This window comes from Hyposmocoma kahamanoa, unplaced genomic scaffold (genome assembly GCF_003589595.1).
Source record: "Hyposmocoma kahamanoa isolate Upper Pololo Valley unplaced genomic scaffold, ASM358959v1 92, whole genome shotgun sequence".
NCBI lineage: Eukaryota > Metazoa > Arthropoda > Insecta > Lepidoptera > Cosmopterigidae > Hyposmocoma > Hyposmocoma kahamanoa.
This window is the reverse complement of record NW_020654748.1, coordinates 4547643-4568265: the sequence shown is the minus strand read 5'-3', so window position 1 is coordinate 4568265 and position 20623 is coordinate 4547643. Positions and strand designations below refer to the sequence as shown.

At 36.5% G+C, this 20623-nt stretch overlaps 1 protein-coding gene across 1 annotated transcript in view; it reads right to left on the bottom strand.

Annotated features, from left to right (window-relative positions):
• The window catches only part of LOC113236654, a 133559-nt gene extending 113302 nt beyond the window's left edge, over positions 1 to 20257 (bottom strand). The window contains exon 1 of the mRNA XM_026472816.1: positions 19968 to 20257. Within this exon, the coding sequence (XP_026328601.1) occupies positions 19968 to 20257 (290 nt within the window). The remainder of the gene's footprint in view (positions 1 to 19967) is intronic.
• Positions 20258 to 20623: the final 366 nt, after the last annotated feature.

The following is a 20623-nucleotide window of genomic DNA, read 5'->3' as shown; positions in this document are numbered from 1 at the left end:
CTATGCCTGACATAAATTTTAATAATAATAAGTCAATTCAAGAGCCCTTAAGAATCGAAATCAACCCTGAATTTTGTCCTGCGTCAGATATCAATGATTGCATATCAGGAGCAGGAAATCTCTTTAAGATAACAATGTGCAGATAAAGCAACATAATTCTAAGCAACGTGCTCTAAAAAGAACGAGCGATAGGAACCCTACCTTGCTACTGCAGCAGCATGGAAAAGTCTGACAACGACGTTTTCGACTCAGACGATCCAATTATTATGTTCAGTTGTTATCAATTATTTAAATACGTACAATTTTTAATAAAAACTGTTAATTTTTCTAATTTTTAGTTATTTATATTTTGTTAGCCATAACCCCAGGTAAAGTCCACACGCAGAAAACTATTGAAAAATAAGATGACAGGATTCTGTGTCCACACATTTAAAAAAAGTAGAAACATTACCTTTCATCTAAGTAATACAAATCTGTAACATATCAGGCTACGAAATTAAAAAGACGCGTGTAACCACATGTGGGCTTTCGTCTTATTATTACTCTAACGATAAATATAGTGCTAAGTTGAGAAGGCATAAGTGGTTACTTGCGCCCATTTTACCTAGTAATAAGTATTTTACGAACTTTTTTTTACTAAGATTAAAAGGAAAAAGGTTAATAATTTGATAATTGAGCATAAATAATTTAATAAATATTTTATTTTTATATTATGCATAAAATGTAAACCTATTATATTGCGTTTGCTGCAAGTGTCTTTGTATTTTCGTTTGGCGACGACATTTTTAATTTTTTTCTTTGAACATTATATACTCTGATTTGACTTTTTGTCACAAGCGCCCTTTCATGAATTTGTACATGTCTCCTATTTAAGCATAATAAATTTATCGACTAATTTCGTTCATAGAATCTTAAATTTCTAATAAATTAATAAAAATGGAAATAAATTACATTGCTCCTCCGAGAACCCAGTGAAGGTTAAATCGTGCAAAATAGCTGCGCTTGTGTTGACCTTCTTTTTTCATGTAGTTAACTGTTTGGTCAAGGGTCGAACAATGAACAACTCCTGTGGATGCCTCGTAGAGAGGCGAAACACGTGTCGGGTATATTTTTGGTAATAGTATCTGAAACTGTCGTTGCGCTTGTGTTATTTATTTTGTTAATTTAATTAAAAATTGACTACATCAAAGAAAGTACTATGAAGATAGGACCTTAACGAAACGCATTCCATACCTATTAAATAGCTTGCAGGAGATTATGTTCATAAAACATGAAACTAAAAAATGTAGTAGTACTCGAGTTCATGTGACATCACGTAACCCATAAAAGCAAATGCGCTCTCTGCGCGACGTTCGTGACGTGTCATCAAAAACCCACGTCATCAACACCACTTTAATTCTGCACGAACTTGAAAACCCTTTCTGCTTTTACGATTTAAAATATCAAAATGAGAAACACAGTTCAATAAAATTTGACATGAAGTAACAAAAATAAATAATATTTTATTGTTGCAACAACAAAATAAAGTTAACAAAACTAAAACAAAATTGTGATATATTAGGATAAAGCACGGTTCATTGTAATAAATAGTTGTGTCTATTATTCCTGTATAGAGTTAATAAGAAAATATATATAACGCAGACAATATTGCCATTTATTAATATATCCCAGCTGAAGGATTCCTTGTGAAAAGTTTATTATTGCTTATTTTTTTTAAATTTGTTTTGGTTCAAGCAGCCATTACAAAACTAATGAATACAGAAAAATCTATACTATAAACAACGAGTATCAAATGTTACACTTAAAAATATAATAGTAATAACATAATAATAATAACGTACACATTCAACATAGCCACGAACTAGGGAAACCCTGAGTCGCGGGTGCCATGGACACACACATAGACGACCATAAATTACACCCAAAGCCACGAGAGAAATAATTGTAGGCCATACAAATATTTCTCGCGGCCCGGGCGTCGAACCTGGGACCTCTGCGTGACAGTCACCATTCGACCACGGAGGCAGTTAATATAGGCTAAAAAATCTTTAAGATATAAGAAATAAAATATTGAAACACATTTTTTTAATCAAAAACTAATAGTTAAATCATAAATGCTTCTACAAATTTGTACAGTTAGAGCTCCTTGTGAAAGAGTTCGTCCAGGGAAGTACTGCAACCTTATCTATTTCTGCCGCTAAGCAGTATATTACTGTCTAGCATTACTGTTTTCTGGTTTTGAAAGATAAGGGTGCTGGTGAAATTACAGGCACGTAGAACTTGTCAACTTATGTCTCAAGGTGACGGGCGCAGTGGCACTGCAACTGTTATGGACAGGCGTGCAACTTTCCATCAGGCGCACTTGTTTGTCCCATCACATGATATTATATATAACAAAAAAAATACTAATTAATCGAGATGTGAACTCGCGACCCCGGACTATGCCACTAAGCCGCATCATTAATACTAAAAATGTTATGGACGCTTACCTTAAATATTTTTAATGAAACACCAAAAATATCCGTGCCGCAAAATGTATTTATTATTCAGGGTTATTTGTAATATACTACCGGCCATTCAAGACTATATTATAAACGTAAACCATTGACTTACAAATAAATGGACGACGGGTCTAATACAAAAACCACGAAAAAAATGTCCCAAGTCAGCCTGTTCGAAATTTAAATTGTAATGTCATCGCAGTATCGCGCTGTCAGTCGAACAAATGAAGACTAAAGCGGAGTTTGGCGCTCTGTATACGATTTTAGCGCCTTACAAGTGCGGACACTTTTTAGCGCGGACCCGACGTCCATATAATTGTAAGTCAATGACGTAAACAAAAACTTTTCTTCCATGACTCTTAATAATCCATTTGATTTTACTTAGCACAAAATAACGTTTCAATAGATCGCTTTTAACGGCGAAAACTCTGTGGTAACAAAAGAAAGGACTAGCTGAATACCAGTCCAAAGCAAAACGCAGGAAAGGGGGTGGGCGTCGTCGGGGAGGACGCTTGCACATTTGAACTTACTCGTACTACCTTACAATCCTCTGTCGGTCCCTCACTGCTGAGGATCGTGACTGAGCAAGTACACTGTCAATCAAGGTCGTTTGCCCTCAATCCTGCCCCTAATATTACTATCAAATACAGATCGAAAAAGTGCCATATAGTACAACAAAACTTTAAAACTATGTTCTTAGTAAATTTACTATGTTTTGTGAAAAATCATGGGACAAAATTTATTGTTTTCGATGTACTAGTTACTAAGTACGGGACTATATAGTCCCGCGAATTTATTAGTATTGTACAAATAAACCTGTATAAAAATAATGATTCATAAAAAATTTTGTATGTGGAGCAATCCCGATGGCTCCGATAAGAACAATCCCTTGACATTATGATAGAAGCATGGAGGGATGATAAATGATACCCATCATGTTACTGAATATCTTCCTGGATCGATTTTATATTAATATTTTATGTATTAATAGTGAGTATGTGCATATGTAATTACGTGTTTCAAATAACAATAAGGATGTAACTTTAATATAATAAAGAGGTTCGTGTATTGAATGAATTTTAACGTAACATGACGAACTCAGTGGACCAATTATTTGCATTCTGGGCGTTAGATGTGGAAGTAGATAGGAGGAGGAGAAGCAGTAGTGCTGCTTACGAAAGAGTTTGTCCATGGAAGTACTGCTACCTTTTCCAAACGTAAGGGTGGTGAAATTGAAGGCACTTTAGACTTGTCAACTATGTATTAGGGTGACGGGCGCAGTGGCAGCGTCTCTCCGATCTATGTCATTTAAAGCTCTGAGTACAACTGCTATGGACAGGACAGGTGTGTCGCTTACCACCGGACGCACGACTTGTTCGTTCCGTCACGTGGTATTATAAAAACAAAACAAAAAAAAACTATAAATTACCACACACCTGAAAAGTTATCTTTGTGCCCTTATTACACTAAGGGTGTGATATTTTCATACAAATGAAGAATTTATAGGCCGATAAAAACTTTGCGGTCTTCGGGGCTCTTAATACTGAGAAACTTTAACGTCTAACGAGACGTAACGACGTGGTACCATAAAAAAACGGAATTCACTCCAGCACACTACTCAGAACATTTAGATCCTGGACTGGGATCCTTAAACTCACAATATTAACTGTCGGACTCCCAAAGTCGTTTTAAGTAGTAGTTAGTGAATTGTAAATTACATATGATTCGAAAAGATTCTAATGCAAACCTTCCAGCATTCGTACACAGGAATTCATTTATTCTTAAAAAACAAATATCTAAATAAACCCTTTCGTTGTTATTTTCTCTAAAAAAAATCCGTTATTCATTAAACACTAAGAAAATTACAAACCGCTCTATCTAATTAGTACTTTTTTCATCACAGAGACAAAACAACATACAACTGTAACAAAACAAAACCTTTTCGTATGATTAAAGTTGCCCTGTGCCCTGAGATATTTGCAAACAAAAGCCATCCTTTGGGACAGAAACAGAATAAAAAAAGGTTCACGTATGAAGGGTTATTCTCGAGAAATCTCAAAATTATGTTTACTCAAGCTGCTGAGTACATATAATTTTTGTTACGAGAAAAGTGTCACAATGACCTACTCGTAATTGATTTTAGGATCGGGCGTTACAAATTGTATATAGTTATTAAAACTATATATTGTGGCTATATCGAATATCCGATATCGTGTATCTTAGAAACTATATACCGATATTGCTTCGTATCTCATTTTCACTGAGTGGATATCAACGCGAAACCATTTTTTCTGCGTCTTCGGAACTGTATACTAACATTGGCCCGCATTGCTCTAGTAAAACTATATCCAATAATATATATTTTCGAAATCTGATTCGGCAAAGTATCAACGCATCACGCACGCAGGCTGTGTCCATGAATATATAGTTTCAGAAAATATATAGTTTCGAAGTTCGATTTCGAATATTGATACCTAGGTATATAGTTTCGATAGGATATTCAGAAAAAGCTATATTACCCAATCCTAATTGCAAACATGAATATTAGTTACGAGAAAAAGAACGTTGTATTTTTTCTAATGAAAATGTTAAATATGACGCTACTCAATCGCTCTGCTGCCTCCTGATTGGTTAAATTAGTTCAAAGGCCTTTCAACCGGGCCACAAACCTTTATAAAAAAAATGGTTACAATTTAAGCGGTATCTACTTGGCTGCTTGTATTATATCGCTTTGGTTTTTTTTGTTTTGTAGCGTTTGTTTGGCGTGGGTGGCTTTGAGTTTGTTGTCATAGATTGTCATCAAAATATATATTATTAACTCGTAGAAGAAGCGTTGTATGCAATCATTACATAATTAGGTCTTAACATGTCGTACCTATTACTTGTCACTCACACTTACTTATACAACAACTGTATAAAATACCATTTCAGAAACAACTATGGCAACATGTCAATATTGAGAGAGTGCAAATCTTTAAAACAGACTGTGGTTAAATGTGAAGAATACGGAATCATTACGTTTATTTAAATGTAAATTGTATACAAAATACTATAATAATAATGTAAATTTCTAAACAGTGAACTCTCAGCTCGTGTTTGTATTAAACAGTAATGTATGTCATGTGTTTCATAGTGCAGTATGTACTTTGCCTTGGACTGGAATATATTGTTAACTTACTGATTAGTTTTAGGCGAGTCAATGGAGGTGAAGCGGGAAAAAATGTTGAAGATGAAATGGTTAAGGTATATATATACTTACGAGAGAGAATAAAGTGGCAATAACTAAATGGTCAAAAACTCACACACACACGCGCACGCGCGCACACACACACACACACACACACACACGCATGCACGCACGCACGCCCTCCAACACACATCACGTAACTTTACACACTTCCATTTCCCATCTTTCAAACTGGCAGTTTTTTGCTATTGTCTTTGTTTATTATGTTAACCTCAACTATTTATGTGGCAGTGCAGAGCTTTTGTTTTGTTTCCTGGATTCAAATTTGTTCCGCAAAGGCAGACCTGGTGTCTCATAGCACAGACTTTACCTAGTTTGTGCACCAGTCTTTCACAATAAAAAGGATACACAGTATTTTATGTACTTAGATAAAAGTTTCACTGCGGAAGAAGAGAATAAATACATTATTATTATTTACTATTAAACAACGGAAAAAATATGCGATACACATAAGGGTATGGCCCAAAGAATGTATTGACGTGTTGCACGATAGGATGTACTTTATCCGATCACATAACATCCTGAAAACAGGCTAAATGAAAAGTCTAAAACGAATTATTTCAGAATAAAATATTTATTATAATCATTATTACAATATTAGTTGTTAAATTCACATTTATCACAAATTTTGCAAATTGCCCAGCTGTTGATAATGCGCAGCGCCGTCCGCTGCTTCATCAATCGTCATCGAGCGCTCGTGGGCGTCGAATCTGTGTCATATTTTCTCCGCCTGTTCTAATTTTATTCATAATATTAATTTATAGTGCGCGGATTGCGGCACGCGAGTGGCGCCTCACCTCACTTCCTAATATCTATGCTCCAGTGGAATACCTCGCCTTAAGTTTTCATCATTGTGAAGATTGATTTAGAGCGCCTACAAATTAGATGCTTATAAAAAAGCGCTGCAACAGTGACTATTTTCATAATATTTAGAAGCGCAGTTGCGGTGCCATTGTCGAGATACGCGCGTGCCACTTTTGCAGTTACAATTTAGCGTGAAACACACGGAGAGCGGGTGCGGTTCGGGCGTGTGTCGGGTCGAAACCGCGACGAATCTAATTCCGTGTATTTATATGTACGACAACACACCGAGCGCGGGCGCCGTGTGTTGCACTCTTTAGTGAACTAATAATTACTGAAGCGCCACAGACTCGCGGCCTTAATAAGAATAAAGCGTCTTTGAACCTAAAGATCATTTATTCCTTTGCGGTAATTCTACCGCAGAGGAATAGGTAACGGAAATAGGTAGTAGGGAACGGAAAACCAGAAAATCTTGGAACTCGTTTCGTCAGCTCTACGGAACTAAATTGTTTTCCTTGTAGATGATTATGTAAATTGCGGAAAAAATGGTAATCTCTAGAGGTCAAATTAGGGTAGATAGAGAGGAGAAGCGCCGAAAATTGCAACACCTGTTAAGTAGAGCTGGTTCGTTGTGTAATAAGCTGTTCTGCGTTATTGTGTGGAAGTAACATTGAAGGTTAGTTAACTAGTCGTGTTTTCCTCGACTGAATTTGCTATTATCGCCCGAATTTCTTCACTGCAGCGATCAACTACTTAGTTATATCAGATTTAAGAAATATATAGTGAATCACTCTGCGGCTGTATCACCAAACTGTCATGTATTTTTTTTTGAGACCAAGTAATGGGAACCTGGTGGTGGCACGCCTGTCCATAAAAGTTGCAATACCACTGCCGCAACGCCTGTTACATAACCAAAAGAAAGTGGGACATAAACTGACAATTTCCATGTGTCTGTAATTTATATATAACGAACAAGTCGTACACCTGGTAGTAAGCTACAACTTTACCTATAACAGTCGCAGTGCCACCTAGAGCTTGAGATCGCAAAGATCTGAGAGGCACTGCCAGTGTGTCCACCTTGAGACGTATGTTGAAAAGTTCCACATGCCTGTAATTTAACCAGAACCCTTACCCTTCAAAATCGAAACGCAGTAATGCTCACATTACTATTAGGCGGCAGAAATAGGTTAGGTGGCAGTTCTTTCGTGGAAGAACTTTTTCACTACAAGCTATACGGCTATTTAAGTCAATCATTATCAATAGTTACGTTACTTGGAAACTGTTTTATACTTATCGAGTTCTTAGGTTTTCGCGATTGTTACACATAGGAAATGAAACTATTTTTCCAGATTTAAATCGCGTATATTTGTTTTTTCAAACAGACCGACGTTTCGGGCCCTTTACAAGTCCCATGGTCACGGTTGACTGAGGTGGTACAGTCTTCAACCAGTTATGTCTAATATTAATGCAAACCACCCTATTTTTTCACTACAGTTACAATAGTTATTAATTAAATACCTTATTTTTAATTTTACAAAGAAAACATTCCAATTTACTCTACATTAAGTTTTACAAATTAATATTATTGAATGAATTTTTATTTAGTTTAATTTATTATTAATTATTAATAGAAATTAGAATAAACTAAAACATATTAATTAGTACTGGAGTTTTATGTCTGTTTGGGATTTTTCATTAGAGGAAATACTGGATCCCAAACTGGTGGTACGGTTTTATACTTGTAACCAGCGTTCAACCATTGTACTAATCGTGTGCAAAAATCATAAAAAAATATATTTTTCATCGGTAGTAATCATATCGACACTTGAATGGCAAAATGGGATAAGCGACATTTTTGGTCATATTGAGTTATACTATATACCATTGGAATCAGCTGATATTTCTGATTCCAACGGCATCAACTCAATATGACCCAAAAGTGACGCTTATTCCATTTTGCCTCACGAGTGTCGATATGGAGTAAAACTCTTTCACCTCGGAGTGATTTAATTCGCACTATAATAAGGCCTTATATTTATATAAGGCCCTATATTTGCGTAATGTCTTTTCAGGAGTGAGGCTTAAAGATTCTATAACGCGTAATACAAACGCGTTATAACGCGTATACACTCATACCTAATTTAGTTCATAGGTTCTATGAACTAAATTAGTAGATAACTTTATTTTATTATGCTTAAATAGGAGACTTGTGAGTGTAATTATTATTGTTTTTATGACTTTCATGTGATAAAAGCACTTTTGTATTACGATCACATATCGTCGGTGATAGTGCAATTACGCGTAAGTAGCATTTGATTATGAGTCTCCATTTCGGTAATTTAGTCGCCAAATCAAATGCGCGTTAATGTCGTGGCAATTTAGCGTGTTTTACGGGAATAATCTATTGTTATCAGTCTGTAGACAACAAATTAATGCTTACTGCGCAAAAATGAAAGTCAAAATTAATAACATTAAATCCCTCTCCTGTGAAATTTGGTTAGGTACGCGCTTTTTACTCGCAAAAACAATTACAAAAAAAATTATTAAAAATTAAAAAAAAAAATTACAAACGCGAATTTGCACTATCCCCGTGGACCATGGGTTTTAAGTTATATAACCAAATTAAGACACAGGCTTGCACTTAAGTAACCCGTTGTAAGTCGAACAATTTGTCTGGTAGCTATTTCTATCCGTATTATGACTATAGTTAGTTATTTGTTGAACTGTTAATTTCTCCTTAGTCTGTAATAGATCAGCTTCAACAACAGCTCCGAACAGGTCATTATTCACCTTGAGCTCTGCTCGTTCACGAAGCTCATTTGCCACGTTAAAATTTCCACTCCCGAATGGCGCGAACCAAAAACACACGTGCGTTCATTAGTTGTATCCGCTCCACATACCTCGTTAATGTTTGGAATAGTTTGCGCTACTAATGCATCTAATAGAACTCGTAACCAATATAACACGAAATCCTATAGTTCTATGTTTGATTTCAAATCAACGAATACGAAAATTTCAAGTTTAAAAGCCTCAGATAAGCGTTTATTGAAAAAAGTTTACAATCTGCATCTTGCACTAAGTTTTAGTGGCAGTAGAGCACCTTGTGAAACCTATTTACCTATTACCGTACCATATGTACCTATTTCTGCCGCCAAGCAGTAATGCCAGCATTACTGTGTTCCGGTTTTTAAGGGTAAGGGTGCTGGTGAAATTACAGGCACATGAAACTTATGCTCAGCTGGACGGGCGCAGAGGCAGTCCCCCTCAGATATTTACGATTTAAAGCTCTGAGTGGCACTGCAACTGTTATGTTTAACTGGCCGAACCCTCCGTGGCCGAATGGTTATCATACCGGACGAAATATTTTTATGGCCTACATTTATTTCTATCGGGAGTTTGGGTGTAATTTGTGGATGTCTATGTGTGTGTCCATGGCACTCGCGACAAAGGGTTTGTCTAGTGCGGGGCTATGTTGAGTGTGTGACAGGCGTATAGCTTGCCATCAGGCTTACGATTTGTTCGTCCCGTCCCATGATATTATATAAAAAAAAGATTTATTTAATTTCTAATTGGCCAGAACTTGAAGACAGCAATTTTCCACCCTTAAAGCATGTACACACTACTCAAAGTTTCTATCTCCTCCAGCAACTCTTGTCTTCACATGTTATTTTACCTACCCGTGCGTCATGCCTCGATAAGTTTCCTAGTCTCAATTATTATTTATTATACTAATTTATAGTTAAAGATACAAAAATGTAATCCGTGTATGCTACTCTCTTTATCATAACTAACATAATAGAAATTTTTAGCGAAATTGGTTTAGTACCATATATGGGATCAGTGAAACTAGATCTACAACCCCCTCTAATCGGTTTTTAAATATCTTATTTAGTTACAGTTTTATTTTGAATTTTTTTTAGGTGATAATAAAAATTTTGGTGCTTGTGACAAATGCTTTAGTCATAACAAGGACGGCAGTATGTACTTCGTGTAATTGGACGTATTGAAGCAGAAAGGATCTAATCCACAAAATTATCAGACAATGATTTATATGTACCCAACGGTTACTAAAGTCTAACCTCTTGGATCAGGAAAAAAATTCAACATGTGAACATAAATAAATAAATAAATAAATACATGATCTTATAAATTATGAAAATAAAACAACAGTAAAATACACTTAAAACCTTCAAGCCGCCATATCTCGAAAGTGACTGGATGTACATTGGGTCCTTTTTGTTTAACTATATCCAATTTATGTACTAATTTTAAATAACAATGTTTCTTTCATATAGTAATCTCTTCCAATCTTAGCTCTCCAGGTACAAATGAAACTATTTTCCCGGATCTAAACCGCGTGTATTTGTTTTTGCCCCTTTACAGATGTTATAGTCCCGGCTGACTGATGTTAAAGTCTAACATTAAAGCAAACCACCCTCTATTTTCACAATGGCAACAATAGTTCTTAGACATAAATTGTTAATGAGTTTACCATGTAAGTCAGCCTTGTCTCTGGGACCTATAAAGGATCCGAAACATTGGTTTTTTTAAGAAAATACGCGATTTAAATCCGTGAAAATAGTTTCATTTCCACTGTGTAACAATCGCGAAAACCTAAGAACTCTCCTGATTATTTTTCCTTTTTTTTTTTTTTTTTTTTATTTATTACAAATATAACTTAAAATAAGGTACATAGTAGAAGTGGTGTCTCATAAACCTATTGCAGGTTTTTCTGTACACCACTGCTTGATTCATAATATAAATTAAAATGAACATGAGGGTAGAAAGATATTCCGCTCCGATATTATATTACTGCACATTATACGGGGTGCTAATTTAATACTTGTTAGCATGGTTAGATTTTAGTAATTTAAGTGTAAATTTAGCTATAGACATTAAGTTTTAGTGTAATATGTGAATTAACATGAGTAAAGGTGGATAAAAACTAGGGTCCCAATAAGGTTGTACTGTTCAATGTGTCATAATTTGTTAAGGAAATATTGTTTTAGTTTAGTCTTTATATTTTTAGGGTTAATCTCGTCTTTAATCCTTTTCTTTTTGTCTTTCTTTCTTTCATTTTTGTAGCTTCAACTTTCACAAGGCATTCTAGTGTCATTAGTTAAAAATAAAACAATTTCGTACATTGACCCCTACAATTTCAAATCTAAATGATCACATATTTTATATATTCCAAAATTTTACCTCATGGCCGTAAACGAATTTACGGTATGTGGATTCAATAAGCCGTGTGTGTATGTTGGTTTTAATTATGACAGCTTCAGAGACGCGGTTTTAATATCGTCTTGCTGTTGTGAGATGGTGTACAAGTGAAACTCACATTGAGTTACGTCAGGTACAAAACATTGCCGTATATTAATGAACAAAAACAATAATAATTGCTTTGATTTTATATGGTGATTTAAAAGGCGGTCATCAAACTTATCGATGCGGACGCTGTGTTTGGCGATCCGAGTCAAAATATTGCATGGGCATAAAACTATTTCTGACTAATTAAATTTGTATTGAATTGATATTCAATTATTTTTTTGTAAAATTACTCCACTAATTAGTTATAATTATTAATACAATACGATCTATCAATCGAATACGATCCGGCCCGATTCGAACCGACGTCTTCTAAAAAACGTGCCAGATGCTATGCCAACTATGCCACGGAACGAACCAGTTGACCTCACGAATTTTTTCATGTGATTATTTGTCGGATCTTTCGAATTTGGTTTTCAACGACTTTTTAGCCGTAGCGCCATCTATGAGGAATCTATGAAAGTATTTCGTCGTCCAGTTAGGTAACTTTACAGCTACCAGACCTGCTAGAGATGTCGCTATGAATTGTAATTAAATTTGTGTTGAAATGATGCTCAATTATTTTTTGTGAAATTACTCCACTAGTTTGTTCAGATCTAGTCGGATTCGAACCGACGTCTAGCAAACCGTGCCATATTCCTGACTAGCTTAAGCCGATTCTGGATACATATATGTGGTTACTCCTTAAGTCGCGGTATACCACAAAGTAGCACTGCTGTGAAAATGTTGCAGGGTGTGAAGAGGTAAAGTAATCACAATTATAAGAAACTTAAAAACGTATAACCCACGGTCTGCTGGTGATTTGTTTTTTATAATTTCAAGTGCTAGGACGAACAAGTCGTACGCGTGGTGATAATAATATAATAATAATAACGCACACACTCAACATAGCCCCGCACTAGGGAAACCCTGTGTCGCGGGTGGCATGAACACACACATAGACAACCACAAATTACATCCAAACTCACGAGAGAAATAAATGTAGGCTATACAAATAATTCTTCTGGCCCGGGAATCGAACCTGGAACCTCTGCGTGGCAATCTGGTATGGTAACCGTTCGGCCACGGAGGCAGTGAGATAAGCGATACGCCTGTCCATAACAGTTGCAGTGCCACTCAGAGCTTAAAATCATGAAGATCTTAACTTACTGCCACTACGCCCGTCACCCTGAGACATAAGTTGACAAGTCTCATATGTCTTTATTTTCACCAGCACCTTTACCCCTCTAAAACGGAATGCAGTAATGCTCACATTACGGCTTGGCGGCAGAAATAGGCAAGATAACAGTATTTCCCTGGACGACCTTTTTCACAAGGAGCTCTACTGCTACAAAATTATAAATTACAGGCACATGGGGCTTGCCAACTTATATCTCAGGATGACGGACGCAGTGGCAGTGCCTCTACAATCTTTGCGATTTAAAGTTTTGAGTGGCACTACAACTGTTATGGATAGACGTGTAGCTTACCACCAGGCGCACGACTTGTCCGTCGCGTCACTTGGTATTATTAAAATATTATAAAAGCCTGATATCATTCATATCAATCGTATGTAGGCTGTGAAAATCACTTTGCACCCGGTGGATAGTCTCACTGTTTGTCGTAAGTAGCTAAAGCCACTACTACGCTGAGCAAATACAGTTGTGCTAACCAGTCTCAGAAAAATGGTTGATTCTCGATTTGAAAATCGAATCCCCGTACTTCTGATTTAAATCTCTAAGTAACGTCTATTTATAAATATTTGGTGGCAATACCTAACCATTCTAACCGTGAAGAAAATTGCATGAGGAAGTTTCGAACACGCATTGGGCCAGCACAGCGTAATATGGTCTTAAATTGTTTATTTATTTCAACACACTAAAAAACAAATATTGTTATTACATTACATAGTAATTATGCAATGTTGTATCAGGCTAAAATGGGGACAGATAAAAGGGTTTGTGGCTCGGCAAAATGGCGGATTATATTGTGATAGCGCCGCTGCTGTTGATGTAATTCGAGAACATAATTCCATTAATTCATTTTGTCTAATCGAAATCTCAGTACGTGTTAGTTAGAGTTACTTCAAAACTATTTTTTTATTTCATTTTCAATTAGATATTGTGTTTTTTCTAAATCAAATCATCTTCTGAAACATCATTTGCATATGAAGAGTACGGGAAAGAATGATCGAAGTCATTTAAAACACGTTTTGAGTTAATACCGCCATTCAATTCGGTCAACACTGAGCGTATTTTGCCTAAATCAGAAAAAGGTTAACAAGGTTCAACAACAAGTCTACAAGCAGGGAATTCCACTCCATTGTCGTTCGCCATATAAACGTAATGCTTCGTGCGAATCTTAGAAATTTCCCAACGTAGGGGTGGAGTCCAAGCCTACGTCTAGTCCACCGATGATGGAAAGGGGAAGGCGGAATTAAATCGTGTGATTCCATCGCACACACTCCGTGATATATCTTGTAAAATAACATTAAACAGGCACTGCATCTTCGCCGCTACTAATTCCGAGTCACCTATAAGCCTCTTGATATGCTTATCAATTGAATCCCAGGTGGCCAGTTGGTATGTAGCAGAGCCATCCCAAAGGTGGCAGCAGTACTCCATACACGACTTATCGGTACCTGAGCGAACCATGAAAACTCGTGTGCAATCCACTCGACCACCCAGGTCGTCAACAATAATATTCTATTGTGATAAACAGAAAAGATCTCGCCCAGCACAAGTTTAACCTTTCTATATCTGAAACGGGTAAACTACTAGTAAATCTTGGACGAAACGAAATGGGGAGGAAGAAATCCGTAATGACAGAGAAAATGCTATTATTTACCCGCCATATACAGGAACACCGTAACTTCGATTTGAGCCCTTTTTGCGTTACGGAAAAAGCTCATTGTTTAATAAATATGCCTAAGGCCCAAATGAACATTACACCGTTATTAGTAATCTAGAGTTTTGACAAGAATATTTTTTTTTATAATAAACAAGTGATGTAACGAACAAGTCGTGCGCCTGGTATAAAAGTTGCAGTGCCACTCAATGCTTTAAACAATAATAATAATAACACACACACTCGACATAGGGAAACCCGCACTAGGGAAATCTTGTGTCGCGGGTGCCATGGATACACATAGACAACCACAAAATACACCCAAACTCACGAGAGAAATAAATGTAGGCCATACGAATATTTCTCCCGGCCCGGGAATCAAACCTCTGCGTGGCAGTCCGACATGGCAACCATTCGGCTTTGGAGGCAGTTAAATCAGAAATATCTGAGAAGCACTGCCACTGCGTCCGTCACCCTGAGACATAAGTTGATAAGTCCCATGTGCCTGTAATTTCACCAGCACCCTTACCCTTCAAAACCGTAACACAGTTATGCTCACATTACTGCATAGCGGTAGTAGGTAAGGTGACAGTACTTCCCTGGACGAATTTTTTGATTTGTTGCTTGCTTGTTTTTGTAATATTAAGTTTATTGAACGTTACGACATTTTCGTGAAAGTACTCCACTAGCTTGTTATAATTCGAACACAAAGAATCATGATATGGCGAGGTCACTGGTTCGAATTCAGCCGGATCAAAGGATTTTTTCTTTATGTGCGAACTTTGTATTAATAATTACAATAATAATTAACATTATTATATATAATTAAATTGATTTTTTTGATATGATATGGTCTATAGTAATTTTACTTTAGTCACAGTTATATGTATTGCCCATAACACATTATACGCCAAACCACACACATCTTTACAAAGCCGCCAAAAACTATTCTCGTGTTACCTCCTCCACTTTATTCATCCGACGTACCCTCTTCAGAGTTTCAGTTGATTCACTTGTTTGTTGTGTTAATATATAAAAATGATATTAAGACAAAGATAAAGTAGGGACTGTTGAAGATTGTATAATTTAGGTTCCCTTCTTAATGCTTATTTTAATACTATAATTGCTTTATTTATATATGTTTTACTTGTATTGTATTAGATTTTATTAGATTTTTATCTTTACTTAATCTACAACACATATCACACGTAGTTATTAATGTTATAAGTACTGTGTGATATACATTTTAATGCGATGAGTTCGTGTATTACTCAAGAAAACACATCCACGAACATCGATAAACTCGTACAGTGTAAATTATTATTACTTTGTTTCATTATAATGTAAGAAATTACACGAAATAGGTGGCAAATAATATATCGTTTGATACAATTCAAATTTTAAGTACACATCCAACCCTACCTACTACCCGAATATCATATTTTTAAAAAAGGTTGTTATGAAAGATTTCCCGTTAATTTTTAATGCTGTAAAAGTACAGCCTCCAAAAATTATATTTGAAAATTCGTTGTTGCCGCACGAAGTCAACAACGAACGTTACAAAATTGGTAACTCCTTTTTAAATTACTCTGAAATTTCATGGAGTCTAACAACAAAGTCCGTCATTTGCACGTTTTGATAAGATTAATTATCCCATGAATTGTTTGTCAAGGCGATTGAAAACATTTCCCTTTATATGAAAAGTTTTCATCTAAAAGGAGAACGCAATTTTCAATAGTAGCACTGTACTGACGCAAGTTTCCTATCGCACAAATAGAAAGCAACCACTTCCTCAATTGTTATACGTACCTACACATAGTTATGTGCAGTATATGCGCTATCAGCGTTAAGGTTCCTTTTGAAAGTCAACGTTATAACTGAATAATGGATGCGATAATGCTTGAAACTTGGTGTTGAAATATCCTTTTCATCCCAGAATTCATTTTATCTAAGCACCTGCATTAAATTTTCGAGGCGAAAGCCTACTATTGTGTGAAAACTATGTGTGTGGTGTTGTGTGAAAATGTTAAACTCTGTTACGTTTCAAGCTAGACTGGATTTTAAAAATAACGCCATTTCATTTTAAATTTAGAATTTTTTCTTCGCTGCCAGTGCTGCTCTATACACTGTTGCATTTCTTTATACAGATTGTTCTCGTTTATAGATTATGTAAATAATAGTATTTAGTAGCAGTAGCTTTGTGAAACAGTTCGTCCCGACAAATATTGCCACCACACCTATTTCTGTCGCCAATTATTGCGTTCCAGCTTTGAAGGGTAAGGGCGCAAGTGAAACCGGAGGCACAGGACTTGTCAACATTATATCTCTGGGTGACGGGTACGGTAACAGGGCCACTCAGATGATTGCGATTTAAAGCTCTGAGTGGCAGTTACAATGTTACGAATAGGGAAGGTACTTGAATTTATAATGACAATTCAGTGCCTCCAATGAAAAACGGAATAAGACGAGTTATACCCTTTTTTTTTCATTACACCATTGGCTTCATCGTGTCCGATTACATAAGATATCAAAAGGACATCTCTCTAGCAGTCTCCTAACGTCATTTTTTTATGGCACTAAGGGCATAAGTCGCTGTTTGTTAAGGCATAACTTTAGTTATCCGGCATTTTTTATGAATCTGAAGGTACAAGTTTTCTCAACTCAAAAAATACATGCAAGTTTAACGAATAACTACAGATATACTTATACATAAAGATACTTTTTTGTATTGTTCCATAATGACGGGGAAATAAAGTAGGACTAAAAGCGACTATTGCCTTATTACATAGTGTACATAAAGGTATAACGAGCTGTCCGTTTGTTCCACTGGTCACCATTGGTCATACCCGCGGCTAAACCGTGATGCTATTGATTAATAGTTCGCAACAGAAAACTTGTCGTTTTATTCTTTTAACAATTTCATATCTTTTGTCAATACGGTTAGTATCATAAGTACTGTTATAACCATTTAACAGTCGCAGTTAAGGGAATACACCGGTTTATGTCTTAAAGTTTGTTAACATAAGTCATGTTATTACCGTTAAGTACTCATAAACAAGGACGCAACTTGAAAAAAACTTAAAAAAAATATAGAAAATGTGACAGAATATGTTACCAATACCCATCATACGAAAGCTTAGATGTATACCTAAAGCTAGAAATCATAAAAAGTAATATACTTCATTTCAATCCATTTTGAACAAAAAGTAAACAAACTAGTCACTGACCCAACCATAGACGGTTTAGTGATAGCCAATTATAACGCCAACTACAAATCGTATAAGTAATTTAATGAATCGATTAGTTCAATTGAGTCATACTAGCGGTTTTCCTTATATAACCTATATAAGCATATTTAAGATTACTAAACTTTAATTGATTGCGCCGAATGGTTTTTTTTTTCACTATGCAACCATAGGCAAGTCATAGAAGTGTACATGAAGAATAACCTCACTTTTAGACTATCATTTTTCAAATACGATTTTACAATGCTATTCAAATGAATATTGTTGGAAAAAGTGATGATATATTAAGTCGAAATCTTCGAAATATACGTGAAAGTATTACTTATTCGATTTATTGAGTGATTGCTTTAGAATTTTAACCAAACAGATTTGTTTACTTTTTGTTCAAAATGGATTGGAACAGACTATAATAATAAACGCGAACAACCATTAATCAACAAAAGTATGGTTTTCTGCGTCTTCTGAAAAGTATCGATTTTGAGTTATTCCCTTTTTCACGGGAGGCACTGAATTATTACGTCATACTTTATGCCTCGATATAACATCGATGGCATCTAGAATAACGTAAGTACGCAAGAATGTAGCTACATGTTTTGGTTGTAGTAACGTTAGAACGAAAACAAGTTCAATATCCATAAACTGTTCACAGTTTCGACGTTTCGCACCGACCAAGTCGCGTATTGCCCTTGTTGAAATGGAAACTCGGGAGCGCTTTCACAGTTCCAAGTTATCGAGGAGATACATTGACGCTGTTTGTCTGCAATCGTTTATTATTCACTGCAAAGATATGTACGTACCGTATGTGTTTGCAAGACAGTGAATTCAGCAGTTATTGAAGCGCAGTGAGATAAACTGACTACACTAAGGGAGCTTTCTTGGCATCCACTCAAATTGCATTGAATTTGCTAACGGAATCACTCAGTCGTTCCTCAACTGGCGCGCTTTAAATTTGAAACTAACATAGAAGGTAAAATACAAGTAAAAACATTAAAGTCGAAAGTAAAAAAGTATAGGTAAATTTTTAAAGAAAAATTCAATTTGTTATAATTATTAATACAAAGGTCGAATACTTAGAAAAAATTTCTTCGTAGTGTTCGATCTTTGTATTAATAATTATAACAAACTAGTGGAGTAATTTCACAAAAAATAATTGAATATCAATTCAATAAAAATTTAATTAATACAGTGAATAGCGACATCTCTCGCCAGGACTGGTAGCTGTAAAGGTACTAACTGGGTGATAAATCTGCAATAGATTTCTCAAAGATGGCGCTACGACTAAAAAGTCGTTGAAAGACCAAGTACAAAGACACGACGCAAGCACAGAAAAATTCGTGAGGTCCGTTGGTTCGTTCCGTGGCTTAGTTGGTATAGCGTCTGGCACGGTATGCAAGAAGACGTCGGTTCGAATCCGACCGGATCGAAGGAATTTTTTCTGAGTGTTCGATCTTTGTATTAATAATTATAAAAAACTAGTGGAGTAATTTCACAAAAAATAATTGAATATCAATTCAATAAAAATTTAATGGTATGGCACGATATGGAACGGTTTGCTAGAAGACGTCGTTTTGAAGCCGATCTGGTCGAAATAATTTTTTCTAAGTGTTCGATCTTTGTCTTAATAATTATAACAAACTAGTGGAGCAATTTCACAAAAAATATTCAATATCAATTTAATACAAATTTAATTAAAAATTCAATTGCATTATTTCACATGTGTAAATGTGAAATTGGAAAGGCTGCTGCACTTCGGTAGAGAATCGACTTTCCGCCTAGTTTAAGTACCTATCAGACCATACTGTTATGTAAACAGGGAAGTAACTACATGTAAATTATCAAATGAGAATGAGCATAACTTATTATACATACTAGATACAGTGCATCGTACTATATCGGCGACAATTTTGATGCAAATTTGTCGCTTTGTTATCAAACGACTACAATCCAATTTGGCTCACAATCCCAATGTAATAAAAATACTTCAGATAGATACAAATGACAGACTCGCAAATTTTTACATACCTTTCATCTTCTGGTAGCTCGATGTAAAGTGGTTGAAGAGTGATGTTGCGCAGATGGAGCGGGTAATCGCCAGCGAGGTAGGTCTGCGAAATTTCCGCCAAGGAGCGGTTGAAGGCGCGCACGGCGGCGGCGGCCGAGGGCGGCGCGGCGATGCCCACGAAGAAGGCCGAGCGCGAGTCGGCCTGGAGGACTCGAAGCTCGCGGCCCGCCGCGGCCGGCGCGGGGGTGGCCAGCGCGGCGCACGCGAGACACGCGCCCCACGCGGCCCAGAGCAGCGCGGCCACGCGCATGTCGCCGCGCGCCCTCACCGCGCCCTCGCCCCGCGCCTCCCTCCCCGCCGCCCGCGCGCCATGCCCCGCGCGCCCGCGCACGCACCATCCACAGCGCCGCCGCCGCTAGCGCCCCTCCCCGCGCCGCCACATCCACCCCGCTCACTCACTTCACACCACCACAATTAGTCTCTCACAAGTAGACACTTCAGTGACTGATTAAATAAACACTAGTGTATGGACGGTTACACTGGTCGACGGCACTAAATGAAACTCCAACCGTTTATCGCGCTCCTGAAACAAATAAAAATAGTTTTAATAATGCTATAAATTCTACACGTATCAGAATTGTAATATAATCTGTAACAGAGGTGGAAAGTTCAAGAA